General features: G+C 44.9%; 1 protein-coding gene across 1 annotated transcript in view; it reads left to right on the top strand.

Annotated features, from left to right (window-relative positions):
* Positions 1 to 22,788, top strand: part of SND1 (staphylococcal nuclease and tudor domain containing 1) — a 410,101-nt gene that overhangs the window by 251,156 nt on the left and 136,157 nt on the right. Inside the window, exon 15 of the mRNA XM_020914889.2 lies at positions 7,161 to 7,302. Within this exon, the coding sequence (XP_020770548.2) occupies positions 7,161 to 7,302 (142 nt within the window). The remainder of the gene's footprint in view (positions 1 to 7,160; positions 7,303 to 22,788) is intronic.

Genomic DNA, 22,788 nt, shown 5'->3' with positions numbered 1-22,788 from the left:
ACTGAGTACTGAATTTTGAACTTTTTATTCACCGTGAAATGCTTATAAACTAATTGATTAAGAAAATTTTCTTGAGTTAAAAATGAAAATCTTGCATAGTCTACCTACCCAAGACATTTTTTTCTTGTTTATTTTTTATTGTTGTTGTTTTATTTTTATTTGAGCATAGTAACTTTACAATGTCATGTTAGTTTCTGCTGTATAGCAAGGTGAATCAATTATATGTATATATATGTCCCCTCATTTTTAGATTTCCTTCCCATTTAAGTCACCACAGAACATTAAGTAGAGTTCCCTGTGGTTTTTTTTTTTTAATTTAGGTGTAAATGGACTTTTGATAAACATGTATACATGTAACCATCGCCACAGTCAAGATAAAAGGCTTTCATCATTTCCCACCGCCCCCACACACAAGTCTTCCATCCTCTTTGGAGTCAGTCCTCAGCCCTTCCTCTGGTCCGTGGCCACCACTGATCTGTAATGTATCTTTACAATTTAACCTTTGCAAGAATGTCATAGAAATGGAATCATGTATTTGAGATCCATCCATGTTGTTAACCTCCTTTTTATTTCAGAGTAGTAGTCTATTGTGTGAGTGGACCACAATTTGCTCATCCAGTCCCCTGTTGAGGGAGATTTTGGCTAGGGGTGATGAGAGATGAAGTTCTGACCATATTCTCTGAGTCCTCTAATCTCTTTCTGGAACAGGATTTGACTTTCTTTTAATTGGGCTGCTATGATTGTTGTAATGCTGCTTTTGCATATTTTCTTCCTAAACACGGTTGTGTCTTTTCTTCTTAGCATTTGCCAAGTCCCGCTTTCTTTTCTCAGTGTTGTACTTCATGGAACAGAAATAGATGGTGGGCAAGACCAACCCAATAAAAATACCCAGACACCTGTTTTTTTCAGGGCTGTAGAGGGCAGACATATTCTCAGTGTTTCATGTCTGGTGTAGAGAAAATTTCCTCTCCATGTTGGGGATACAAAGAAAGTTTAGCCATTCAGTCGTATCCGACTCTTTGCAATCCCATGGACTGTAGCCTAGCAGGCTCCTCTGTCCATGGGATTTTCCAGGCAAGAGTACTGGAGTGGGTTGCCGTTTCCTTCTCCAGAGGATCTTTCTGACCCAGGGATCAAACCCAGGTCTCCCACATTGTAGGCAGACGCTTTGCCATCTGAGCCACCAGGGAAATCCTTGGGGATACAAAGGAGGTCTCCTTCCAGCGTGGGAAGTGCACCCCACAGTCTCCTTCTGCCGTTTGGTCTCTGATTTTTAGGCTGCCCTCCCTTACTATTTGGTGAAGAAGCAAAAGCAAGGAGGAAAACTGAAGGTCATGTTCTCTGAGTGTGCTACAGATTAGAATGCCGCCTCTCAAGTTTAGGGCTTTCTTCCAACATAGTGCTTCTGCAAATGTCCTCTTGATTCATTCCTCCCAGGAATGGAGCCCAGAGCCTGAAACATGGTTTCTCCTACGTTCCAACACTTTGAAGGCCTAAGTGAGGCACTGTGCCAGCTAACTAAACACTGTGAGAAACTGTAAACCACAGACAACACTTAATGAGAGATTATTGATGGCCCAGCTGCAACACCTTTTTTATTGTTTTTGGTAGTGTACATGGTTTCTTGGATTTTTTTCCCAGCCAGAGTGGTTTTGTTTCTAGGGTTCTCTCCTGTGTTCACTTCATCGCTGGTAAACTTGACCTCACTGCTGTTTACACCCTTCACCAGCCCCCTTTACAGACGCTTCACCATGGAGCATGGCAGACCAGCCAGGGAAAGGGAACTTTGTGGTCACGTTGGAGCTGGGGGCATTCCCAGGTGTCCCCTCCCAGGGCTCCACGGATGTCAGGAGATTGTCTCGCTAGACAGCTGGTGCCTTGAAGGGAATCATAAATTTCTTCTGTGAATTGAAAGATCACATGGGGCCCTGGAGCCTGTGGGTTGGGAAGGAGGGAATGTGGAGTGATGGAGGCCCTTTTTGCCTTTCTGGACAGGAATGTGGTTATGCTCTGCCTGCTGTGTGATTGCAGAGGTGGTTCTTCTGGGCTGGAGTGCCCTGACCACAGAGATACCTACGATGAGAAGTTAGCACAGTACAGCTTAAAATGAGGGTGTGTGTTTGCTTCAGTAACCTTAGAACTGACTTCCATGTTCTCTTTTTTCTCCCTGTCTGTCCACTTGTACACACATACTTTGCTGCTTCAATATTAAGGTTAGTTGGACCCAAACCGCTTTGTGCTCCTGAGTCCTTTAGCCTCAGGTCAGCCCTGCAGAGACAAGATTGTCAGCTCTTTTGGGGGGGAAACCCTTCTGGTTTGCTGGAGTGGGCAGTTCAGGACACAGTTGTACCTGCAGGAGGCTTCATCATGTTTGAGTTCTGTTTCCCAAGTGCTTGTGGAGTTGAATACCCCCATGGTACCATTAAAAGCTCTGCATGTATTTGTTTTTAGTTCTTTTTCCTATGATGTTAATCAAAGAGTGATTGTGATGATGAGAACTAATTAGTGAGTTTCATTATTAACAGTTCCCATCTGAGACTTGCACATGATAATCCTGAGTGGTTAATTGTTAACTAATAGGTTTACTTATTCCCATTTCCCTGTGCTGTTTTGTGTGCTATAATGGCTGCCTCTCTCCAGTCCCAACGATGTTACGCCTTGTTGTTCAGTCACTCAGTCACGTCAGATGCTTTGTGACCCCATGGACTGTAGCCCCCCAGACTCCTCTGTCCATGGAATCCTCCAGGCAACAATACTGGAGTGGGTAGTCCTTCTCTAGGGGATCTTCCTACCCCAGGGATCAAACTTATGTCTCCCGCATTGGCAGATGGATTCTTTACCAGTGAGCCACCAGGGAAGCCCATGTTAAAGCCTACTCTGTGGCTATTTTCAGTGGAAAAATCATAGATTTCACTTTGCTGGCAACTAGTGTAAACTGACAACCAAAATCCGTGTTCCAGAATTTAGAGAGATTGATTTGTGTTTAGTTCTGTTCTTCGATGAGACTGGGGACCTACCTGTGTGAGTAGTGTTCTTGTGGCTCTCTGCCCTGTGACTGCCACGTAGGGGTTCTCCTTTCCTTGTTCTCTTCCCCACCCTATCCCCCTCCACAACTTACCCACTCTCCCAAACTTGGTAATTCATTATACTCAATTATTTCAAACATGTGTTTGCTTACACAGCAAAGTACTTTGTTAGAGGTAAGTTACAGTCTCACTGATGAAGGGGATCTTTTATAGGCATTGACACATGCACCCACGTTTATAAGAGGTTTAGACTGACCATCAGAAGTGAGGGCAGAGTAGGAGTGTGTGCTTAAGGTGTTTTTATAACCTTTCCCACTCCCTGAGGATCATCCTGCCTTTCTTCAGGTCCTTCAAAACCTCACTCCTATAAATTTGAGGTATAGATATTAACATCCTTTGAAATGAAGCCACCTCAGGCACATTTGTTGCATCATTACTTTCTCAATTTCAAGGTGCATTGAGGAAGCAGAAACATTCCTTAAAGAGATGCCATCCACAATAGCAGGTTAAATGTAGCTAATGCAACCTTAAATTAGCTTTTCTAGGAGGACAGAAAAATACTTAATATTTGGTTTGTTTTGGAGCACAGGTAATGTGAAAACTACCAGTGCAACAGAAGACTTACCTGGTCAGAATTACAGTTGCTTCTTGATTATTTACACTGGTGGAGGGGAATATTAGTACAGAAAACTATAGCTAATATAGCCACATGCATTCTCAAAGCCTTGAGACTGTGTAACTCAACTGTGATAGCTGCAGCGAATAGATTCCCAGACCTCATGAAAACCAGCCTGAGGATGGTTTACTCCACAGAAAGCTTGAGGATGAGGGTCTTTGTAACAGTATTTCTAAACAGAAATATTGATATTTAATAGTCTTACCTGTGCCTTAAGTTTCCATGTTGTTATTTCTTTAAATTTGAGGCCATTAATCTTTATTTTTAAAAATATGTTTGGAGTTATAAGGAAATCATTTCACCAAGTCTTAGAAGGTCCTGCTTTGAATTATTGGAAGAGAATTTTGAATGTCATGTTAATGACATCCTTTCAACTTTATCATTTGGCTGCCCTTGAGATCTACCTGCCATCTTCAACTCTTCATTAGGGCCTAAACTGGGCTCTTATTATACTGGTTCTTGTAGTCATGTTTTCTCTAATTTACCTATTGCTGAAACCTTTAGAAATGAGTATTGGAACCTAGCACATTGCTGTACTTTGACAGACTCTTAGGAAGGCAATCGTTTAGCCATAACATTTAGTCCATTTTCTAGTAAGATAAGCAAAAGTCCTAAAATTAAAAAAAAAAAAAATTCCATCACTAAATTTACAGAGAATGACTTATAACTATATCACTTGAAGGAACCTGTCAGTCCATCTTTCCAGTCTTTTCATTTGAGCCACTGAAACAAATGCTAAAGGTTTTGAGAATTTTTGTATTGAAAAGGAACTAGCCAAGCAAAGGAAGAACTTGAGATGACGAGGAAAGACAAATACCATTGTCTGCCTGTGACATGAGTTTTGAAAAAGCTGATGACATCTTTTGGTGATTGCATTCAATTTAATTGGCTTTATAAGAATTTTTTATTTCAAAAACTCTTATCACCTTGGGCAAGATTTCCATCTTTTACTTTAATGGATGGTCCATGGGCATATCACCTGCTCAAGAGAATCAGGAGATTCACATTTTGTCTCACAATTTTACCTCTGGAAAGAGACATGGCCAATTCTTGTGTGCTTTTAAAATTTGCTTTCATGGCTTCGGTTGTCACAGCTGGCTTTTACTTCTCATCGTCATAATCGGTGGCATGTCACATTCCCTTTGCTCTCTTCCCAGGTATTTCTGGAATAGGATTAAATTGTAGGTTGAGATTTAGGAGGAGTGAGGAACATCCATTGTTTTATTTTTATCGGTCCATCTGTCTTTATCTGTCTTACATGGCTAACAATAGGGCCCCTTCATGTCTCTCTGATTCTCTGTCTGAGTAAGTATCCCTTGATAAACTAGGTAATCATTTAGCAAAATAGAAGTTTGCTGCTATTTACTTTTTTAGTATTAACATTAGAGGTGTACATGTGTGTATGTGTGATTTTATTCCCATAAGCATCTTTCTCTCAGATAAATACATCTAAGAGACAGTGATGAGCAAACGTCTATTTTTGAAAAATATAGATTACTGTGGTCTTGAGGGAAAGGCCTTCTCTTTAGAGACCTTAAGTTGCCTCATGATTGGCGATAATCAATTTCATAATTGTTGTTGACTTATTGGCTCAGCCCAGGAATAACATTGCAGATTTAGACTAGCATGCACAAGGGTTTTAATCAGGTGGTGCCTTCCTTCCTGTGGAGCATTTGTCTTGCTTGGCTGTTCTGGACCTCAGCCAAGCGCCAGAAAAGCATCTTCCCACTGTATATGGATAGAAGAGTGTATGATTGTTTAAATGTTCATTGGGGGAGTTTCCAACCCACTAAAGCTCATTGTTACCTTACCTTTTACCAATGCGCCCTTAGAAAAACCCTGAGAATGGATGACTGTCTCTCCTTTTCTCCGAGAATCTGTTTAAAGAGAAGGATGACTCTCATTACTATAAATATTGCTTTCATCCCAGCCTACCTCACGGCTTCTGAATGAGAGGAGCCCCTTTGGCTGCTGTGAAGACTCTCAAATACTTGATGGCTTGTTAAATTTTCATTATCTAATGTGCATTAATTTAGGTACAATAGCTCTGTTGCTAGGAGCAGAGTTAGGAAGGAAGAGCTTGGCGAGTGCAGACGGCTTCTGTCGTCCGAGTTGGGCAAGTGTGCAAAGCTCGCTGTCCTCTGAGGGAGCTTGGGGCTCTGCTGGCCGTGCTACAAACCTCTGAAATTCATCCAGTGACTGTTCCCCCAGCACATGCCACGTGATACCCGATGCTTGCTTACTCTGTCATCTGTTTAATTAGCTGGAGAGACTGAAAGGATTTGATGGCTCTCAGCTCCTCCAAAGCTGAGAGCTCTGAGGTTCAGAAGGTCCATGAGTTGGTACTCTTGAGGGTAGATGCTTGCACTTGGGGTTGATGCATGGGAAAAGTTTTCTTTAAATCTCTATAAAGTTTCACATGCTTTTATCATTTCTGTAATTATTGGTGCTGACATGATGTGGTGTTTTCTGGTCCCCGTGGATCACATCCTGCTATTGCAGGTTTCCTGGGCTGGGAACAGGAGCTGCATGCCCCGATCTCTCCTCATCCCTGGAAAGACAGAGAGCAGGGCTTGAAGTATTGGGTCCTCCCCACTGACACCGCGCCCCCACCCCCCCACCCCCCGAAAGGCTACACTCTCCTCCTTGTTAGGAAAACACAGCCTGTTAAAGACTGACAATGAACTGTTTTGGGTTTCCTGGAAAAGGGATTTAGGGGCTGTGTCAGGAACCTGGATGTTATTTTTTTTTTAATTGAAAATAAAAGATTAGATTAAGCTTTGAAGATGGTAGGTCTTTTCCTTTAATTTTCTATAGGAGGAAAAAGAGCCCTTTTTCCTGTCCTGGATGAGTGAAATTCTCATTTCAAGCCACCATCCTAATTTCTTAAAAATTATTTATTTATTTATTTATGGCTGCGCTGGGTCTTTGTTGCTGTGAGAGGACTTTCTCTAGTTGCAGTGAGCATGGGCTACTCTTCGTGGCAATGTGCGGGCTTCTCATTGTGGTGGCTTCTCTAATTGCAGAGCACAGGCTCTAGGTACACGGGCTTCAGAAGTTGCAGCACTTAGGCTCAGTAGTTGTGGCTCTGGAGCTTAGTTACTCTGCAGCACGTGGAATCTCCTGGACCAGGGCTGGAACTCCTGTCCCTTGCATTGTCAGGCAGATTCTTATCCACTGCACCACCGGGGAAGTCTCTTATATCGCTGAATGCTTTAGTGATGGAACAGAGGAGAGAAGAGAGTCATTTAGAAAGCTCTAGAAGCTTTTGGTTAACTCTCTTTCTCCTGTGAATGTCACGTGGGTTTCTTGTTTTTGTCATAGTTTCAGAAATGTCTGATAGAAGGTTATTTGCCCAGCTTCCTGTGATCTGCCAGACTTTTTGCCCCAGACCAGAGAAAAAGAAACATTTACCTTGATTCCATTATTTTTCTGATGGTTCTTCTTTTCTCCCCCAGGACACCCAAAAAGCAAAGCAGTTTCTGCCCTTCCTTCAGCGGGCAGGTCGTTCTGAAGCTGTGGTGGAGTATGTGTTCAGTGGTTCTCGTCTCAAGCTGTATTTGCCAAAGGAAACTTGCCTTATCACCTTCTTGCTTGCGGGTAAGTCTCCTGTGTTATGTGGTGTTCTGGAAATTCTTCCTGGAGCTCAGGAGTTATCCCTGGAGGTCACATGTCCTCCTTCCCACTGGGTTTTCCACAGGACTTGGAGCCCATGTGGGTGCTTCAATCTCTGATGGAGACATGAACACAGAGCTCCTAGTCTGATCCTGCTGTTACTGCAGACCCAGCACTGGTTCCATCCTACTTCTCATTCCTGCCAACCGCAGGATGTGGGCACGTAGGACAGCGTATGAGACACATACATACACCCTGAGTGAAGGGAATTCCTGACCTAAGACAGTGTTCATCGTGGAGTGAGTGTTCATGGCTAGCGTCTGCCATTTGGGCTAGACCACCCTGCTGTGTTTGTGAACCATTTTTAAAGTCTTTATTGAATTCGTTACATTATTAATTCCATTTTACATTCTGTTGTTTTGTTTGTTTGTTTGTTTGGCCAAGAGGCACAGTGTGGGATCTTAGCTCTCTGACCAGGGATTGAACCCGCAGCCTCTGCATTGGAAGGTAGTATTGACCACTGGGACTGTCAGGAAAGTCCCAAGCCTTCCTCCTTTTCTTTGCTGACCAAATGTCCATCTTTCTTACCTTATCTTTTCTAATAATACTTCACAAGCCAGCAAGTCTATGTGTGAACCATGCTCTGTGAGCAGTATACATGTATGCATTCAAGGAGCAGATGGCTTCATTATTTCCCTGCTGGCAGGCAAGAAAATTATTTCCATCAGTACTTTGCAGAGGCTGTGGTCTTTGAGGGAGAGGGTCACCCCACACCTGTGCACACAAAGTTTTGCTCAGTCCCAAAGGACATATCCCGTTGTGTTTACCTGCTGCACGCTGCCTTCTCTGGGGCTGTCCTGTTGCCTCAGCCCTACTTCTCTTGAATTCCTGAGTAGAATTTGCCACAGGGGAAGAGAACCGAGGGCCCCCTTTGCCATTCTCTGCCACATTGCCTCATTCTCCCTTTTGCTGAAGGCATTGATAGTGTCTGCCCGAATAAGGGTCTCCTGCAGACCCCAGCTGAATGGATCGTTAGCTGTGATCAGTGACTCCCTGAGCACGTGGCCGTGAAGCTCACAATTGCTGCTTGGCCCTCATGGCTCCTTGAGTCTCCTGCAACATTACTGATCACTGCCTGGCTCTATAGGCCTTCTGAAGGGGCCAGCGGATATATGATATACAGCTCAGGGGCAGCTCTAGAGAAGGAAGGCTGTAACAAAGCCACACCTCTCTGGAGGCCTGTGCTTTCGTGTCTGCACATGTGTGCTGTAAGTGAACGGAGGGGCAGGACCGCAGTGTGCGCGAGTCCTTTCATGGAGCCGTTCATGTCCTTTTTATTAAGGTTCTCGTAGTGGAGGAGTTTCTTAGCAGTGAATTCTTGTTGTTACAGGGTTTGAGGTATAATGTTCAACTCATTCTTTGCTCACTGCCTGCAAAGCAAAAGCATCATTTTGGCAGCGTTGAGCTTGATCCCAGAGGTGTGAAAGAGAAACGGCATTATTCGTTCCCGGAAACTTGGCCACAGATCTATAGGGGAAAGAAAACATTGAGGTCTGGCTTCCCAACCTAAAACCACCTGAATGGAGCCTGCCCAGGGCTTTAGACCTGTCTTGGCTGGAGTATTCCTGCAGAACCTTTTGGTCGTACCTTGCTCAGGCACAGGCAGCCTGATCACTTGGCCTTGGTGTCCACTGGTTCTCCTGTGTATTTGGCATTCTTCTAAGCTTAGCAGTTCAAAAGGCATTGCTTGAGTTACCTTACATAGTGAAAGATAGATTACAGAAGCTAATACCTGATAAAAATATAAGCTTTTACATTTTTCTCCTGCCATCCTCTATGCAGTTGTGTTATGCATCTTCTGATTTCTTTAGAATCCTGGCAGGGATACAGAACATTGAAGAGTCATGAGAGAGAGAGGAGGCAGGGAGGCCTCAGTTTGAACCATGGCTCTGCTGTTTATGAGCAGGGGACTTCAGCGAGGTTTGTTGTTGTTGTTTTTCTTAACTCTCGTCAAGCCTTGGTTTACACATTGGCTAACTGGAGAGCATTTCTTGCCTTTTAGGATTTTTGCGAGGGTTTAATGAGATGTGTAAACATTCAGAGTAGGCCTGCCATAAAGTAGATCATCAATAAATGTTTCCTTCCTGCCCTCTTCACAAAGACTTAGTGACTTCATAACCAGAGCTTTCCTTAACTCTGTGTGGAATGGCACAGTTGTGCACTGTGTGTATCTAGGAGATTCTGACTACCACATTAATTCAAATAAATCAAGAGAAGGAGCTGCCCCAGCTGCCTCCTGACTTAGCAGAATGCTCACTGAAAGAAGAGCCTTCCTCTTTGAGTTTGGAGCAAGGAACTCTGCATCCTGGTAAGACACAGGCCTAGGTCTTGAGATGCTCTAGAGGAAAGACAGGCACATGAACAAACTGCGGTTTTGGGTGATAGGCAAGAAAATAGAATTACTTACAAGACACAGAAGTAGCTAGCACAGAGGAGGGAGTGGTTGGTTGGGTGGAGGTCAGGGATTGTGTATCTGGCTGTGTTTGAAAGGAGATATGAGTTTGCAATGTTGCAAGAACAGGATGAGAGGGGAGGAGAAGGAATATTCTAGGTAGAGGTACCAGCAAGTACAAAGATAGAGGTATAGTATATTCTGATGTGTTCAGGGAACCATGAATCCTTTGGTACAGTGAAGAGTGGGGTGAGGCTGGAAATATAGAAGGAAGCTAGTCTTCCATGGAACATGGTATGGACCCTCAGAGTTGTTTAAGGTATTAGGAGCATGCCATGCTCACCCTTGGTGTTAAGACAGTTTATCTTGGTAGATATGTTAGAATACATGAGGCTGGAGGCTGGGAGAGTGGTTAAGAAGCAAGAGGGACAGAGGCCCAAAATCTGGTGATAGAGGAGAGGAAAGGTTAGAAGAGTTTTTTTTTGTTTTGTTTTGTTTTCATTTATTTTTATTAGTTGGAGGCTAATTACTTCACAACATTTCAGTGGGTTTTGTCATACATTGACATGAATCAGCCATGGAGTTACATGTATTCCCCATCCCGATCCCCCCTCCCTAGAAAAGTTTTTAACAGGAAGACTTTCTGTTCCAGGGGTCAAGGATGGGGGCTGACATTGAATATAGGAGAGAAAGTAAACTGGCCCAGAGCTTGAGTTATTGGGCAGAGTTTGATGTTCACCAGCAAGGGCAATGCTAAGAATAGGTTCTTGGAACAGATAGTCGGTGGCCAGAGGATTAGATGGAGAATCCTGAGAGAGCAGTCTTCTGGAAGCCAAGTGTTGGGTTTCACCTTAAAAGATCGAGTAGGTAAAAACTGTGGAAAGATTTTATACTACTGTTCAATTACTAAGTCACAGATTTTTCTTCCTTTAATCAGGGTTGATTCAGCTAACAGATTACAGACTATTGGGGAGTAAATGTGGGTAAGAAGAAAAAGAATTTAAAATAGACGGCTCCTCATAACAGTCTAGCAGAATGGAAAAAGGAATGCAGAAAATTGAGTGCTAAAGGGTCAAGGGAACATTCTAAGGATGTCAGCATCTTGAGTACCTTTGTAAAAACTATAATTGTTAGGATCGGAGCAGAACATGACATGAATACTTAGAAAAGCTTTTCACTATACCTGTTGTCTTCATAGTGCCAATTATAGAATGTAAAACTCAACGAAGTCTTCTTGACTAGTGAGGACATTAAAGAGATGAAGTGAGATGATACCAGGACCTTGAGAAGCACTGGTCTGAATTCTCAGGAGCAGGAACTCAGAGGGGATGCAAGTCAGTCATCAGTGGGCAGTGACCTAGTGGAAACAGATTGAATGAGAGGGATAACAGGGCTGGAGATCCTAGACAGAAGGACCCCACGGTTGTCTGAGACCAGCCCCAAAGCTGAATGTGAGTGTAAGCAGACGTGATACTCACACCTTCCAGCTGCTCACCTGGACAGTGGTCCACATGACACAGCTTGGTAACTCTCCGTGGCATGCGCCCTGTACCTGGTTAAAATGGAGTCTGCTGGAAATGACGTTATCGTTGTGATTCTCAAGGGGAAAGTCGAGAGACCTGTTCAGCAGTCCCATATACATGTGCTGGTCTCATCACTCCCAGCCTCTTGGAGAGCCCTCTGGACTTCGAGGTGGGGTGGACACTTTCCATTTTCATGTGGCCTTTTTTGGGCAGACGGCCCCACAGCTTGATAGGGAGTGGCATTTGGCCCGAGCCAGCTGGCCTCTGTCACGGTTCCTGCACCCCTGTATGTGGAATGATTGCCTGGTCAGATGGGATAGCAGGTGGGGCTAGGCAGAGTCAGCTGTAGCTAACAGGTCAGCGCCTCCTGAGAGTGTTTGCCCTTCAGTCCTCCCAGCACCTGGCTCAGGTTTGGCCGCAGAGCAGGCGACCTTACCCCCTCAGAACTGACGGTGCTCAAGGTCCCCCGCCTACTGTGGAGGCCGCCTCCTAGGAACACTTATTTCAGTCTTCCAGGCAATCACCGGCAGTCCTTGTCCTGAGTTAACAAGGCCAACATTCCCTGGGCATTATTAAAAGCATTCCTTCTCTTCATCTAGCAGCATTTAGTGAGCTCCATACACTATCTCAGGGCTTCCCTGATAGCTCAGTTGGTAAAGAATCTGCCTGCAATGCAGGAGACCCCGGTTTGATTCCTGGGTGGGGAAGATCTGCGTGAGAAGAGATAGGCTACCCACTCCAGTACTCTTGGGCTTCCCTTGTGGCCCAGCTGGTAAAGAATCTGCCTGCAATGCAGGAGTTCTGGGTTCAATCCCTGGGTTGGGCAGATCCCCTGAAGAAGGGAAAGGCTACCCCCTCCAGTATTCTGGCCTGGAGAATTCCATGGACTGTATAGTCCATGGGGTCTCAAAGAGTCAGACACAACTGAACGATTTTCACTTCACTTCACTTCACACACTATCTTCTCTTAGAACAAAAGCAGTCTGGTGGTGGTGGGTTAGTCACTCAGTCGTGTCCAACTCTTACAGCCCCATGAACTATAGCGTGCCAGGCTCATCTGTCCATGGGATTTCCCAGGCAAGAATACTGGAGCATGTTGCCTTTTCCTTCTCCAGATCTTCCCAACCCAGAGATTGAGCCCAGGTCTCCTACGTTGCAGGCAGATTCTTTATCCACTGAGCCACCAGGGAAACAAGTTTACTTCGTCTTTATTTTTAGTTCATTTTCATTTGTCCTGTGTGTCACCTTTACTTAGTACCTTGTCTAAAGGGACACTGAGGCACATATTTGCAGATTGCATGGCCCATGTTTCACATTTTTTTATTTCAGAGCACCAGTGGGCTCTGGAGTGTCTTATTGCTGTGACCTTTATATGACACTGCCTTATTTTGCATTACTTTCTTAGCTCTGGGCTGTCTGGGTCATGCTGAGGGCACAATTCAGAAAGTTGTCCTGTTGGCTAAGCATAGCAGGTATCAAAGTGTCATTAAATCAAATGTCTGAATGAGAAGAGAGTAATAATTTGAAATTTAAGTGCAAAATATTCTAAGAAGTCTTAATATCATCAGATAGTTGGACTCTTGTAACTCAGCAGTCCCCAGCCTTTTGGGCATCAGGGACCAGACTTGTGGAAGACATTTTTTCCATGGAAAGAGGGGAGGGGAGGTGGTTTTGACATAATTAAGGCATATTACATTTATTGTGCATTTTCTTCCTATGACTGCTACATCAGCTCCACCTCAGATCATGAGGCATTAGATCCTGGAGGTTGGGGACCCCTGTATTTAACTCACTGATCCCACGTTATTTACATTTCCACAGTCTTAATGGTAGGGCAGCAACGTGTCCAAGGAATTGTGGACCAGGACAGGTTTGGCTGTGTGGTGGGCAGTGGATGGCAGTCACCTGGTGTGGAACTCACAGTACAAACCGTCTCGGATGCGGCAAGCCACCTGGCAGGGTGTTCCCATGTGGATCACAGCAGGCAACTTATAATTAACCAGTTACCTAGTCATATGAAACAAGACTAGGAAATGAGACTTTTCTTTGCCTGCCCTTTGGCATTTTTCAATTTTTTATTTTCTCTTTGATTACAAGTGTCCTCTTGAAACTGCCTCCCTTGTCATAAGGCAAGGAGGAGAGCTTCTAGAAGTCTGGGGTTTGATAAATGATGGTATGTGTGTGCCCGATGAGCTAAAGGTTGGCTGTATGTCCTTCCACCTTGAATGCCCTTGAACAAAGTACCACACTTCCTTCCCTCTGTAACGTCTCTTCTCCAGTCAATCCTAATAGGACTATCAACTGCCTGTTTTAGCAGAGCCAGAACTTTAATGAGAGAGGAGAGGGAAGGTGAACAGGAATATCGTCCTCATCTCCTGGCCCCAGGAATGGTGGATCCCCATTGATTACCAGTGCCTAACCAAATTACACAATTAACGCCAGTGTATGTTTAAGTGAGAAATCCCATTCTGCTATCACAGAGGTGCTAATGAATCAGACTGTTATTGTAGTTGTGTTTGCTAGGCTTCTATCCTTAATTAAGCAATTACAGGGTCTGCTGATACTTATGAATTCTTTTCAGATACTTTAATTGAATTGCAACTTAATGGATATTTGTAAAGTGGGGTAGTCTTTCTCTTGGGACTTGCCCATTTGGTTCTGTCTTCTCCGCCTACTTGTTTCCAGTTGGGTCCCATTACAGGAAATGGGCAGCTGAGCATGAGACTTTTCGAGGGCTGTTCTAGTTCTTCACATTTAAAGGTATTATTGTGAATTATATGAGTTATGTTGGTATCAGAAGGTCTTCAAGGGTCACTTGTAGTAATTAGCACAATAAACAGGTTTGGGGAGACTTCCTTAATGAGGCCAAGATTTTTATTACAAGTCCACCACGAAAAGAAAGGCATTCTCTGATAGGTTGTGGCTGATGATGAAATTAATGAGATAATTTCTGCCTTCTTGAATGCCTTGTAGTCTTACAGTTGAGACAGCCACGTGAAAAACTGCAACAGGGAAAAACAAAATAGAGTTGTGAAGAGTATAGGTGGCATGAGAGTGCAGAGGAAAGAACAATTAATTGAGGAATGGAAAAAACTTCCCAAGGGAGATGGCATTGGAGTGTCCTAGAGGATCTGGGACTTTTTTTTTTTTTTTTACCTTTTTGGTCAGCTGTGTGCGATTCATTTAGGCAAAACAGCTTTGCCTATATTAGTTCTCAGGAAGAGTCACCTAAAGAAATGAATGGATTCATCCATCATTTTTCCCTCTGCTTTTGTCTGGGTGTATAAATCTCCTTCTCAGCCTTAGAGCGTTCAGAGCTCTGCCCTCAGCTCCCCATCTCTGCAGTCAAACCATCACCCATGATCATGTGGATGGAAGTGCAAGCCTACGATTACCGCCTGATTATCTTCCATCTTTAGATTGTGAATCATCCCCAGAATGAGCCTCCTCATGCTTGTGGGTCATTCAGTCACATAGCTATTTAATAATTTTTTTATGTCTACTGGGAACTTTGCTAGGAATATTGAAACGTGTAAGATAAGGTTCCAGCCTTCAAGCAAAGTATTTGTATCCACCAAGGTACAAGATGCATATACATGAAGAGAAATGTATTTGTAAGAAGTTTAAGGGGAGGAGGAGCAACCCTTACCCTTTTATAAAATTATTGTTCTTCTGTGATTGTGTCAAAAAATTAAGACAGTCCTGATTCATAGCCCAGAAATATGGGATCCGGGAAGGCAGCGAGCTGAGAGCTGGCTCAGCCATGTTAGTGTGGGCCTGGAGTCTGATGTTGTCTGAGGACCACGATTTTAGGGTGGTCATCAGCAAACTGAAAAGGGTCAGAAAAGAGTGACCTGGGAAGTAATACCTTGGGAGGCCAGTACCTGAGGACTGGTAGAGGCATCAAAGGAGATATTCTCGATACAGTAGAGTGTCTCTGGGTAAAATAGGCAAGGATTCCATTTTTTTTAAGTAGTCATTTCAAGTTTTTTTTTTAATTGAGACATAGTAATAAGTAAGGGGGCTTCCCAGGTGGCACAATGGTAAAGAATCTGCCTGCCAGTGCAGGATATGCAAGAGACGCGGGTTTGATCCCTTAGTGGGAAAAATCCCCTGGAGGAGGGCACGGCAACCCACTCCAGTATTCTTGCCTGGAGGATTCCCTGGACAGAGAAGCCTGGTGGGCTACAATCCGTGGAGTCTCAGAGATGGGCACAACTGAGCATACAGCACAGTAATAAATAAAGACATCAATAAAAATAACATTTGTTCAGCATGGTTTAATGGCAGCCACAGACCTTGAAGCTAGAACACTTAAAGATGCATTCTTGCTCTCCTGCTTCCTAGTTAATTATTTCCATCAGACCAGCCTGCTTGTCTTGGTGTGATGCTGGGACCTAGAGGTGCAGGGAGCAGCAGGGCACGTGTGGCAGCTCCCAGCCAGTCAGGCCAGAGACTCCAGCCGCTGAAGGAGAGAGGGTCCTCGGGGTGGTCCTGCCTTCCGTGGAGTCAGTCTGAGGGGTGCTGCAGCCTCCCATTTAGGATGTTCTCTCCTCACCGTCAGTTGGGTTTCCTGTGCCAAGGAAAGAAAGATGCGGATTTTTATCTGTTTATCCTGGATAAGCCCATTGATTGCCTCTGGGTGGGTAGGTCAAAGGTAAGTGAAAAGAACCCTTACTTCTTCAGTAACCCTTAATTCTGCCTTTTAATGTCACCTTTTCCTCTTGCTGCCTTGGGGTCTCAATGTCTATGAGACAAGGGAAGAATGTTCTGTAGAGGTATCAGGCTATCCCTGCAGAGCTAAGGAGAGCCAGTAGAATGGAACAGAAGGGTCAGACCTGTGAGTTTTCCCCCAAGGAAACTCCATTTTTTCCATTCCTTCTCCTCGCCTCCTACTGGAAGGTTCTTTCTGAGTCTGTTTAAGCTTTTTTCGGCTGCCTTCCACCTGGTGGGCACGGTGGGGAGGGAATGGGAAGCTCACAGAACTCTGGTGGCTGTTCTTTGCTGGAGTCTGTCCAACAGCAGCTCCTGTCTGTGGTTGTGCCCAGATGCCTTGGTTCTAATCCCGTTCTTGTGGTGTCCCCAGAGAAATAAATCTCAGTGTGAATATTTCACGGCCATCTTCCCAGCCTGCTGGCATTTCCCACCAGCCCTGTAGTAGTGGTGGTGGCCAGCAGCAGTGCCCAGGACTGGACTGCCCACCACTCTCCCTGCCCTGAGAGGGTGGGGTCTCTTATTTGGCCAGCCTAAGAGTAGGAAATGACAGGACCTTGGATGCAGGAGAGGGAGTGTAAATGGTGTGGTAATTTGAAATTAAAGGGAAATGCTTAGAAATCTGGTAATGGGCAGCCCTGGGGTGAACAGTGCTCACTGTGCCTGTAAGACTTAATCTTGGTTGCTATGGGAACCACCTCTCACATCCCCCTTTCAAACGGAGATATGACTGGATTTCTAAAAAGCAGAGAGGTTCTTCCTCATGGAAAAGTGTCCTTGCCCCCAAGCCCCACGTCTCTGCACACCTTGGGTTCCTTCCAGAAAGTTCTTCTGAGGCTTCCCCATACTAATGGGCTGGATTCGCCAGACCCCATGCCTGGCTCTTTATATAACAGCACTGATGGGGGCATTAGAACCCGTGGTGTCCAATGGGGGCAGCCAGCCTATGCACACTCTTCTGGTGCCCCTGGAGGGGTGCCACGGGTTTCCACTTGACGGACGGGATAGGACCACTGGCCGCATCATAAGTGGCTGTGAGGAACCCGGGCAGCTGGGCCTGGTCTCGGTGCCATGGGGTCGGTCCCAGAACCTGGTGTAGGGCTGCCAGACGCAGGCCTTGTAGAAGCAAGAACAGTCCACAGAAGTTCCTTTCATGTTCAGAAGACATCTGAGACTCAACTGCATTCTCAGTTGTGGTTTTTCATGATTGGTGCTTTTCCACATGTATTTAAATGACCCACTTAATCCAGGCCTGGTAAGTTTTCAGGTTCTTTTAAACCGTCCTTTGCCTATGATAAAAATGCATGAGATCTACATCTGTCTTCAGTGACCTTTGGCTTCTAGACCTACAGCTCCCTGCAAAGTTGACTTCTGGGCTTCTAAGTGGGCTTCGTGGAAACTTCCTAAGTTTTTCAGATTCCCTGAAGTTTTTCCTTATTATACTCACATTTTACAATAGTGGTCCTGAATAAACCCTAGTAACTCCCATGCTTACCTTCACTGTATGTAGGAAGATGTTTAAATGGACTGGTTCGTCTACGGCGGGTGGAGAAGTTCCCATTTCACTGCCCTAGTGTGCCTGCTTTTCCTGAGCTTGTACATCTGCTAGTGATTTTTCTAGGGTTAATTTGGGTGTTTTTATTTTTAAATTGGAACATGGTGTCTGTCTCTTCTCTGTGTGTGTTTTGGATGCGGCCCCTGTGCTAGGCATGCGGTTATTAACTCCACTGATACACCAGTTCGCTCATTAGCATTTGCATTTTAAATTACAAGCTAGAGCAGACGACATTTATGCTATATTTGTACCTCTGCCTTCTTCATGAATGATGTCGTATGTGCAGAGACTGCAGAAATAGCTCCTCTGGGGCCCTGAGGTATTTTAGTCTCTTCTTCAACAAACTATTTCTTCTTTACTCTTGATTCTCATTGTTTGATAGCAAATTGTTAAGTTCTTTTCTGAGTTTAGCCTTATTCGTGAGTGCTGTTGATTACAATGTGCTGATGGTAGTCTCACCCTTCATATCAAAATAAACCTGCTCTGTGGAGTGGCCTCTTTCCTCTCACGTGATGGTCCTGGAGAGCAGTCTGCTTTGACTAGAGAGGAGAGAGTTTCTTCCCCACGGTTGGGTGGGTGGGGAGACGTGTTAACAGATATTTGTTTTCTCTCGTATTCAGGCTCACAGCCCTCTTTTCTCTCATTGATTAGTCAGAGGTTATTTTTTTAACACCTGTTACTGCTTGGCGCTGCAAGGAGAAAGAGAGTAGGGTGAGAATACATGCCTTCAAGGAGCTTCTTTTTGCCAAGAAAGATTGATATTGCACTACAGAGCAGCATGTACTTAGATGCCAGGAGTTATGTTCCCTTCAGGGAATGGTTTCTCTTAGCAGATGGAAATGTTAGCACCTAGATCACAAGATCTGAGTGAGAAGGGCCCAGATGTGGATCGGGGACCTGGGAGGGGAGCGTCCGAGGCCCAGCTCTGCCCCAGCCAAGCCTTGGCTGGTTTCTGACGGCAGACTGCGGGCAGGAAGCAAAGCACTGGTAGATAGCTACGCACTCATGTCCTCCTGCTTCCCCTTTGTGATGACGAGTTTCAGTTCTCTGAAGGTCTGTCACAGGTACCCTTCCTCTTGATGAGTTCTGCTTTTAGAACACATCATGAAAAATCCAGGGAAGTCACACTGGAAATAGTAAGTGTGCATTCTAGGTAATACATACAGAGGTAGGTAATGGTTCTTTAGCAATTTTATCTTTCCCATCAACTCTTCTTTCAAAAGAAGTTTAAAAAGGTTGGAAGGTTGATGGGCATGACAGAGTTGATGAAGAACTATTACCTCCCTCTGCATTTCTTTACCCCCATGATGGTTTGTGTTCTGTGCATACTGTTACAATGTCCTTCAGTCGCTGCCCTGAGCTCTGGGCTCCAAACATGGCCCTTTGAGCCTGAGTGGATTCCCTCTGCCTCTGTAGTCTCCAGCTTCTTTTGATAGCTGTGTCTGTTACCTGCAATATTGTTCTCCAGAAGCTAAGTCTGATAAGGCAAGTATAGATAAAGTGGAGGAGATAAGCAGGCCCCTGGAGGCTTTGGAGTGGTAAGCAGAGCAGGAGATCCACTGGCTGGGACACAGTGGGTCAGGTGAAGTTTCCGTGGGGTTGTATGGTGGCAGGCATCTCCATGGTACTTGGAGTGTTCAGAAGTCTCATGTGTAAATGCTTCGTGAGGATGCTCATGGAAACAGTGGAAGCAAACAGCTCAACTGAAGACCCACGGAGTCCCAGGGACTCTCACGGTAACATCTGTCATCAGGGGAAGGCCCGCCTGCTGCTGCAGCTCCAGAGGAGGGGAGAGGGCTTGACTGCCCGCACTCCCCTAGCTGCTGAGCCATCCCCGCCCTCTCACGGTTCCCTGCACCTTCCTCCACTCTGTCGCTGGGTTCTGACAGAGACCTTGAATTAAGTGGGTTAGGAATAAACTGCTTGAATGCGCTTGTGCAGATAGCTTCTCTCACCAGCTATCTGAAGTGCTTTTGGAAATACACGGGAGTCCTTTGTAAGCTGCTTTATAAGCTGTGAAGTCCATTGTTGCCACTCTTCACAGCCAGCGAATCTCTAACCTAAGTAAGGTGGACTTGGCCCCCGGCCAGGGCTAGGAATTGGCACTGTCAGCAGCAGCAGCACCGCCCATCAGAGTCACCAGCAGCTGTCGCAGGTTGGAGGATTTGCAGAAATTGAGATGGCTGTTCCCAGTTATTGGCACTTGCCTGGTGATGAATGACCGCGTCTGTGCGCAGCGGCTCTGTGTGCTTTCCTTCGGCCTTTTCTTCTCAGCCCCTGATTGTGGCACCCGCTCAATGGCCCCGTTGTGGAGGAGGGCGCTGAATGGAGCGCCGAGTGGCCTGCCTCTCCCGCCATCCCCTCCCTCCATTGGCCTGAACCAAGCCAGTAAGAATAGCTCTTTGATCCCCTGAACTGGTTCTTGGGGCAGGAATTTCGTGGCACATAGCACAGATGCCAAGGGGCTAAGAAGCCAAACTCCAGAGGCCAGAGAAATGAACTTCGCCCGAAAGAGTGCCACGTGATCCCAACTTCAATTACTATGGGGTCCTTTGGCCTTAACCCACACATTTACACAAGAGTGGCCAGAGAGGGAAGACCAAAGATCAGTAAAGGTCTATCTTGATAAAGTTGTTCATGGATAGCATGTTTATTTCTGATATGATTGCCCCAAGAGTGAAATTTTTAGGGGTTTGCACAACTTTTGTATAACTTCTTCTTATCCCACAGTCATGCATATTCATGTATGCATATGCTGCATTGGGGATTACAGTGCCATCTCCTTAGAGATTAAATTGCAAAGAAAGCTGGCATGAATGACCTCTTTTAAGAGACTTACACCCTCCCAACTCTAAGTTCTACTGTGATTCTCTCATGTTACTTTTTAATTTTCTCTACTTGCTACTCTCTGAAATTTTCTAGTATATTTACTCTTTTGTATTTGGGTGGTTTTTTTTTTTTTTTTTCTTTTTTTGGTGACTCTATCACCAAGATGTAAGATGTTTGAAGGACAGGGACCTTGTCTCGTGACTGCAGAACCTCTATAAGTAGAGCCCAGACAGTGTGTGATTCGAAGTCAGCATTCACTGGACAGTTCTTGGGTGAATGAATGCACACTGGTTCTGGGCTAGCACTGAGTTTATCTGGAAGTTCTGAAAACAAAGCAACAACACTGTTACGCTAGAGAATGAGTGCTGGAGCCACAGCAGCACCAAAATGAAAAACAGGACCAAACTGGGTACCTGTCTAAAGAACTGAATTAAGGCTTAGAATTGCCCCCCAGAGTCACATAACCTCTCTGGGCCTTGGACTTTTTCAAAGAGAGAGGGGATCAGATTAGGTTTCTCTAGGGTTCATTAGAGATTTGAATCTCTAATAATAATAATAGCCTTAATGGGTATTATTTGTTGTTTAGTCACTAAGTCATGTCCAGTTCTTTTCTGACCCCATGACCTGCCAGGCTTCTCTGTTCATGGGATTTCCCAGGCAAACATACTGGAATGGGTTGCCAGTTCCTTCTCCAGGGGATCTTCCTGACTGAGGGATCAAACCCACGTCTCCTGCATTGGAAGGTGAATTCTTTGTCACTGAGCCACCTGGGAAGCCCTTAATGAGTATTATATGCTTTGAATTAACTCAATCCTTACCATAGTATGGGCTTCCTTGATAGCTCAGTTGGTAAAGAATCCACCTGCAATGCCAGAGACCCCAGTTTGATTCCTAGGTTGGGAAGATCCACTGGAGAAGGGATAGGCTACCTTCTCCTGTATTCTTGGGCTTCCCTTGTGGCTCAGCTGGTAAAGAATCTGTCTGCAATGCAGGAGACCTGGATTCTATCCCTGGGTTTGGCAGATCCCCTGGAGAAGGGAAAGGCTACCCACTCCAGTATTCTGGCCTGGAGAGTTCCATGGACTGTATAGAGTCGTACCCGACTGAGCGACTGTCATTCACTTTACCATAGTATTAGGTGGATACCATTACAACCCCCATTTCATAGATGAGAAAACTGAAGCTTGGGAATGTTGACTTGGTAAATAAAGAGCAGAACACAGTTTTTGTCCGTATCCTGTGTACTGTCAGTTAGAATGCAGCACCCAGCTTGACACTGACTGTACTGAAGGTCTTAGCTCTTGTGTTTCTCCAGTCTTCTATCCTTTCATGTCATCTGCCTACACTCTCTTGCTGGCTGGGAATCAACCAGATGCTGTCTTTCCTTGGGGATTACCAACAGCAAAGCTTAAAAAGGGAACGGTGGTGGCCTGTTCGGTAAATGCAGGAGCATGGATGTGAGATCTTGGTTGATGTATTAAAGTCTGGGTTTGTTTCTCGGCCCTACCGGTGTCACCAGTAGGAACATGTCTAAGCCCAGAGCCTGGCTAGGACATGTGGCTGGGGATGAGAGAGCAGGTCAGACCTGTGGGATGGGCTTATGAGCAGGGGCATTTATGGACAAATTAAACTTTAGCCCTGAGTAAGCAAAGTCCTAAGCCAGTTATTACTGCTCTGGCACTTCTAATGGGCCCTGTGCAACCCTTATAAATTATTCAGCTGCTTTATTAATAAAAGGCCAAGCAACTTGCCTGGTCCTGGCGATACTTAAGTAGAGCTCAGAACAGGTTAGAGGGGTAGCAGTGCTTACCCATCCCCAAGGAACCCTCCTTTCTTATTTGGAGATGAAAGGGTTAAAGCAGAGTTTTGACAGATAATGCATAAAATTGGTGTTGAAATGTTAATATTGGAGATAGACAAAGGGCTTTCCTCTGATGGAGGTGCCTGCCAAGGTTCCCTGGACTGCTGCATCTGATTCACGTTTCACAGAGTCTCTTGATTCTGGCAACTAAATGTCCCAGGATATCTAGCACTTAAGCATCAGAAGTTGTTGGGTTTTTATTTAATAATTCTCATAATATTTTGTTTTATTATGTCAGATTTACAGAAATATTACCAGTTCTGCAAATATCTTTTCCTTTTCCTTTGTTGAATCATTGACATATTGCCCCATTTGCTGTAGAATCAGGAAACTTGCCACATTGCCCGTTACATCCATAAACGATGTAAAATAACTTTTTCCATCTCATACAGGATACACCATAAAATAATTTTTTTATCTTATGTGGTTACTGAACTTGTTCCCTGATAGCAACTGTGATGCTGCCCCAGTTTGGAAGGTGGTCTCCAACAACTGTATGTACATCCTGGCTTTGCGAGGAATCCCCTGCTTTCAAGTG

This window comes from Odocoileus virginianus, chromosome 1 (genome assembly GCF_023699985.2).
Source record: "Odocoileus virginianus isolate 20LAN1187 ecotype Illinois chromosome 1, Ovbor_1.2, whole genome shotgun sequence".
Classification (NCBI taxonomy): domain Eukaryota; kingdom Metazoa; phylum Chordata; class Mammalia; order Artiodactyla; family Cervidae; genus Odocoileus; species Odocoileus virginianus.
The sequence above is the reverse complement of the archived record's forward strand: the minus strand, read 5'-3'. Positions and strand labels throughout refer to the sequence as shown.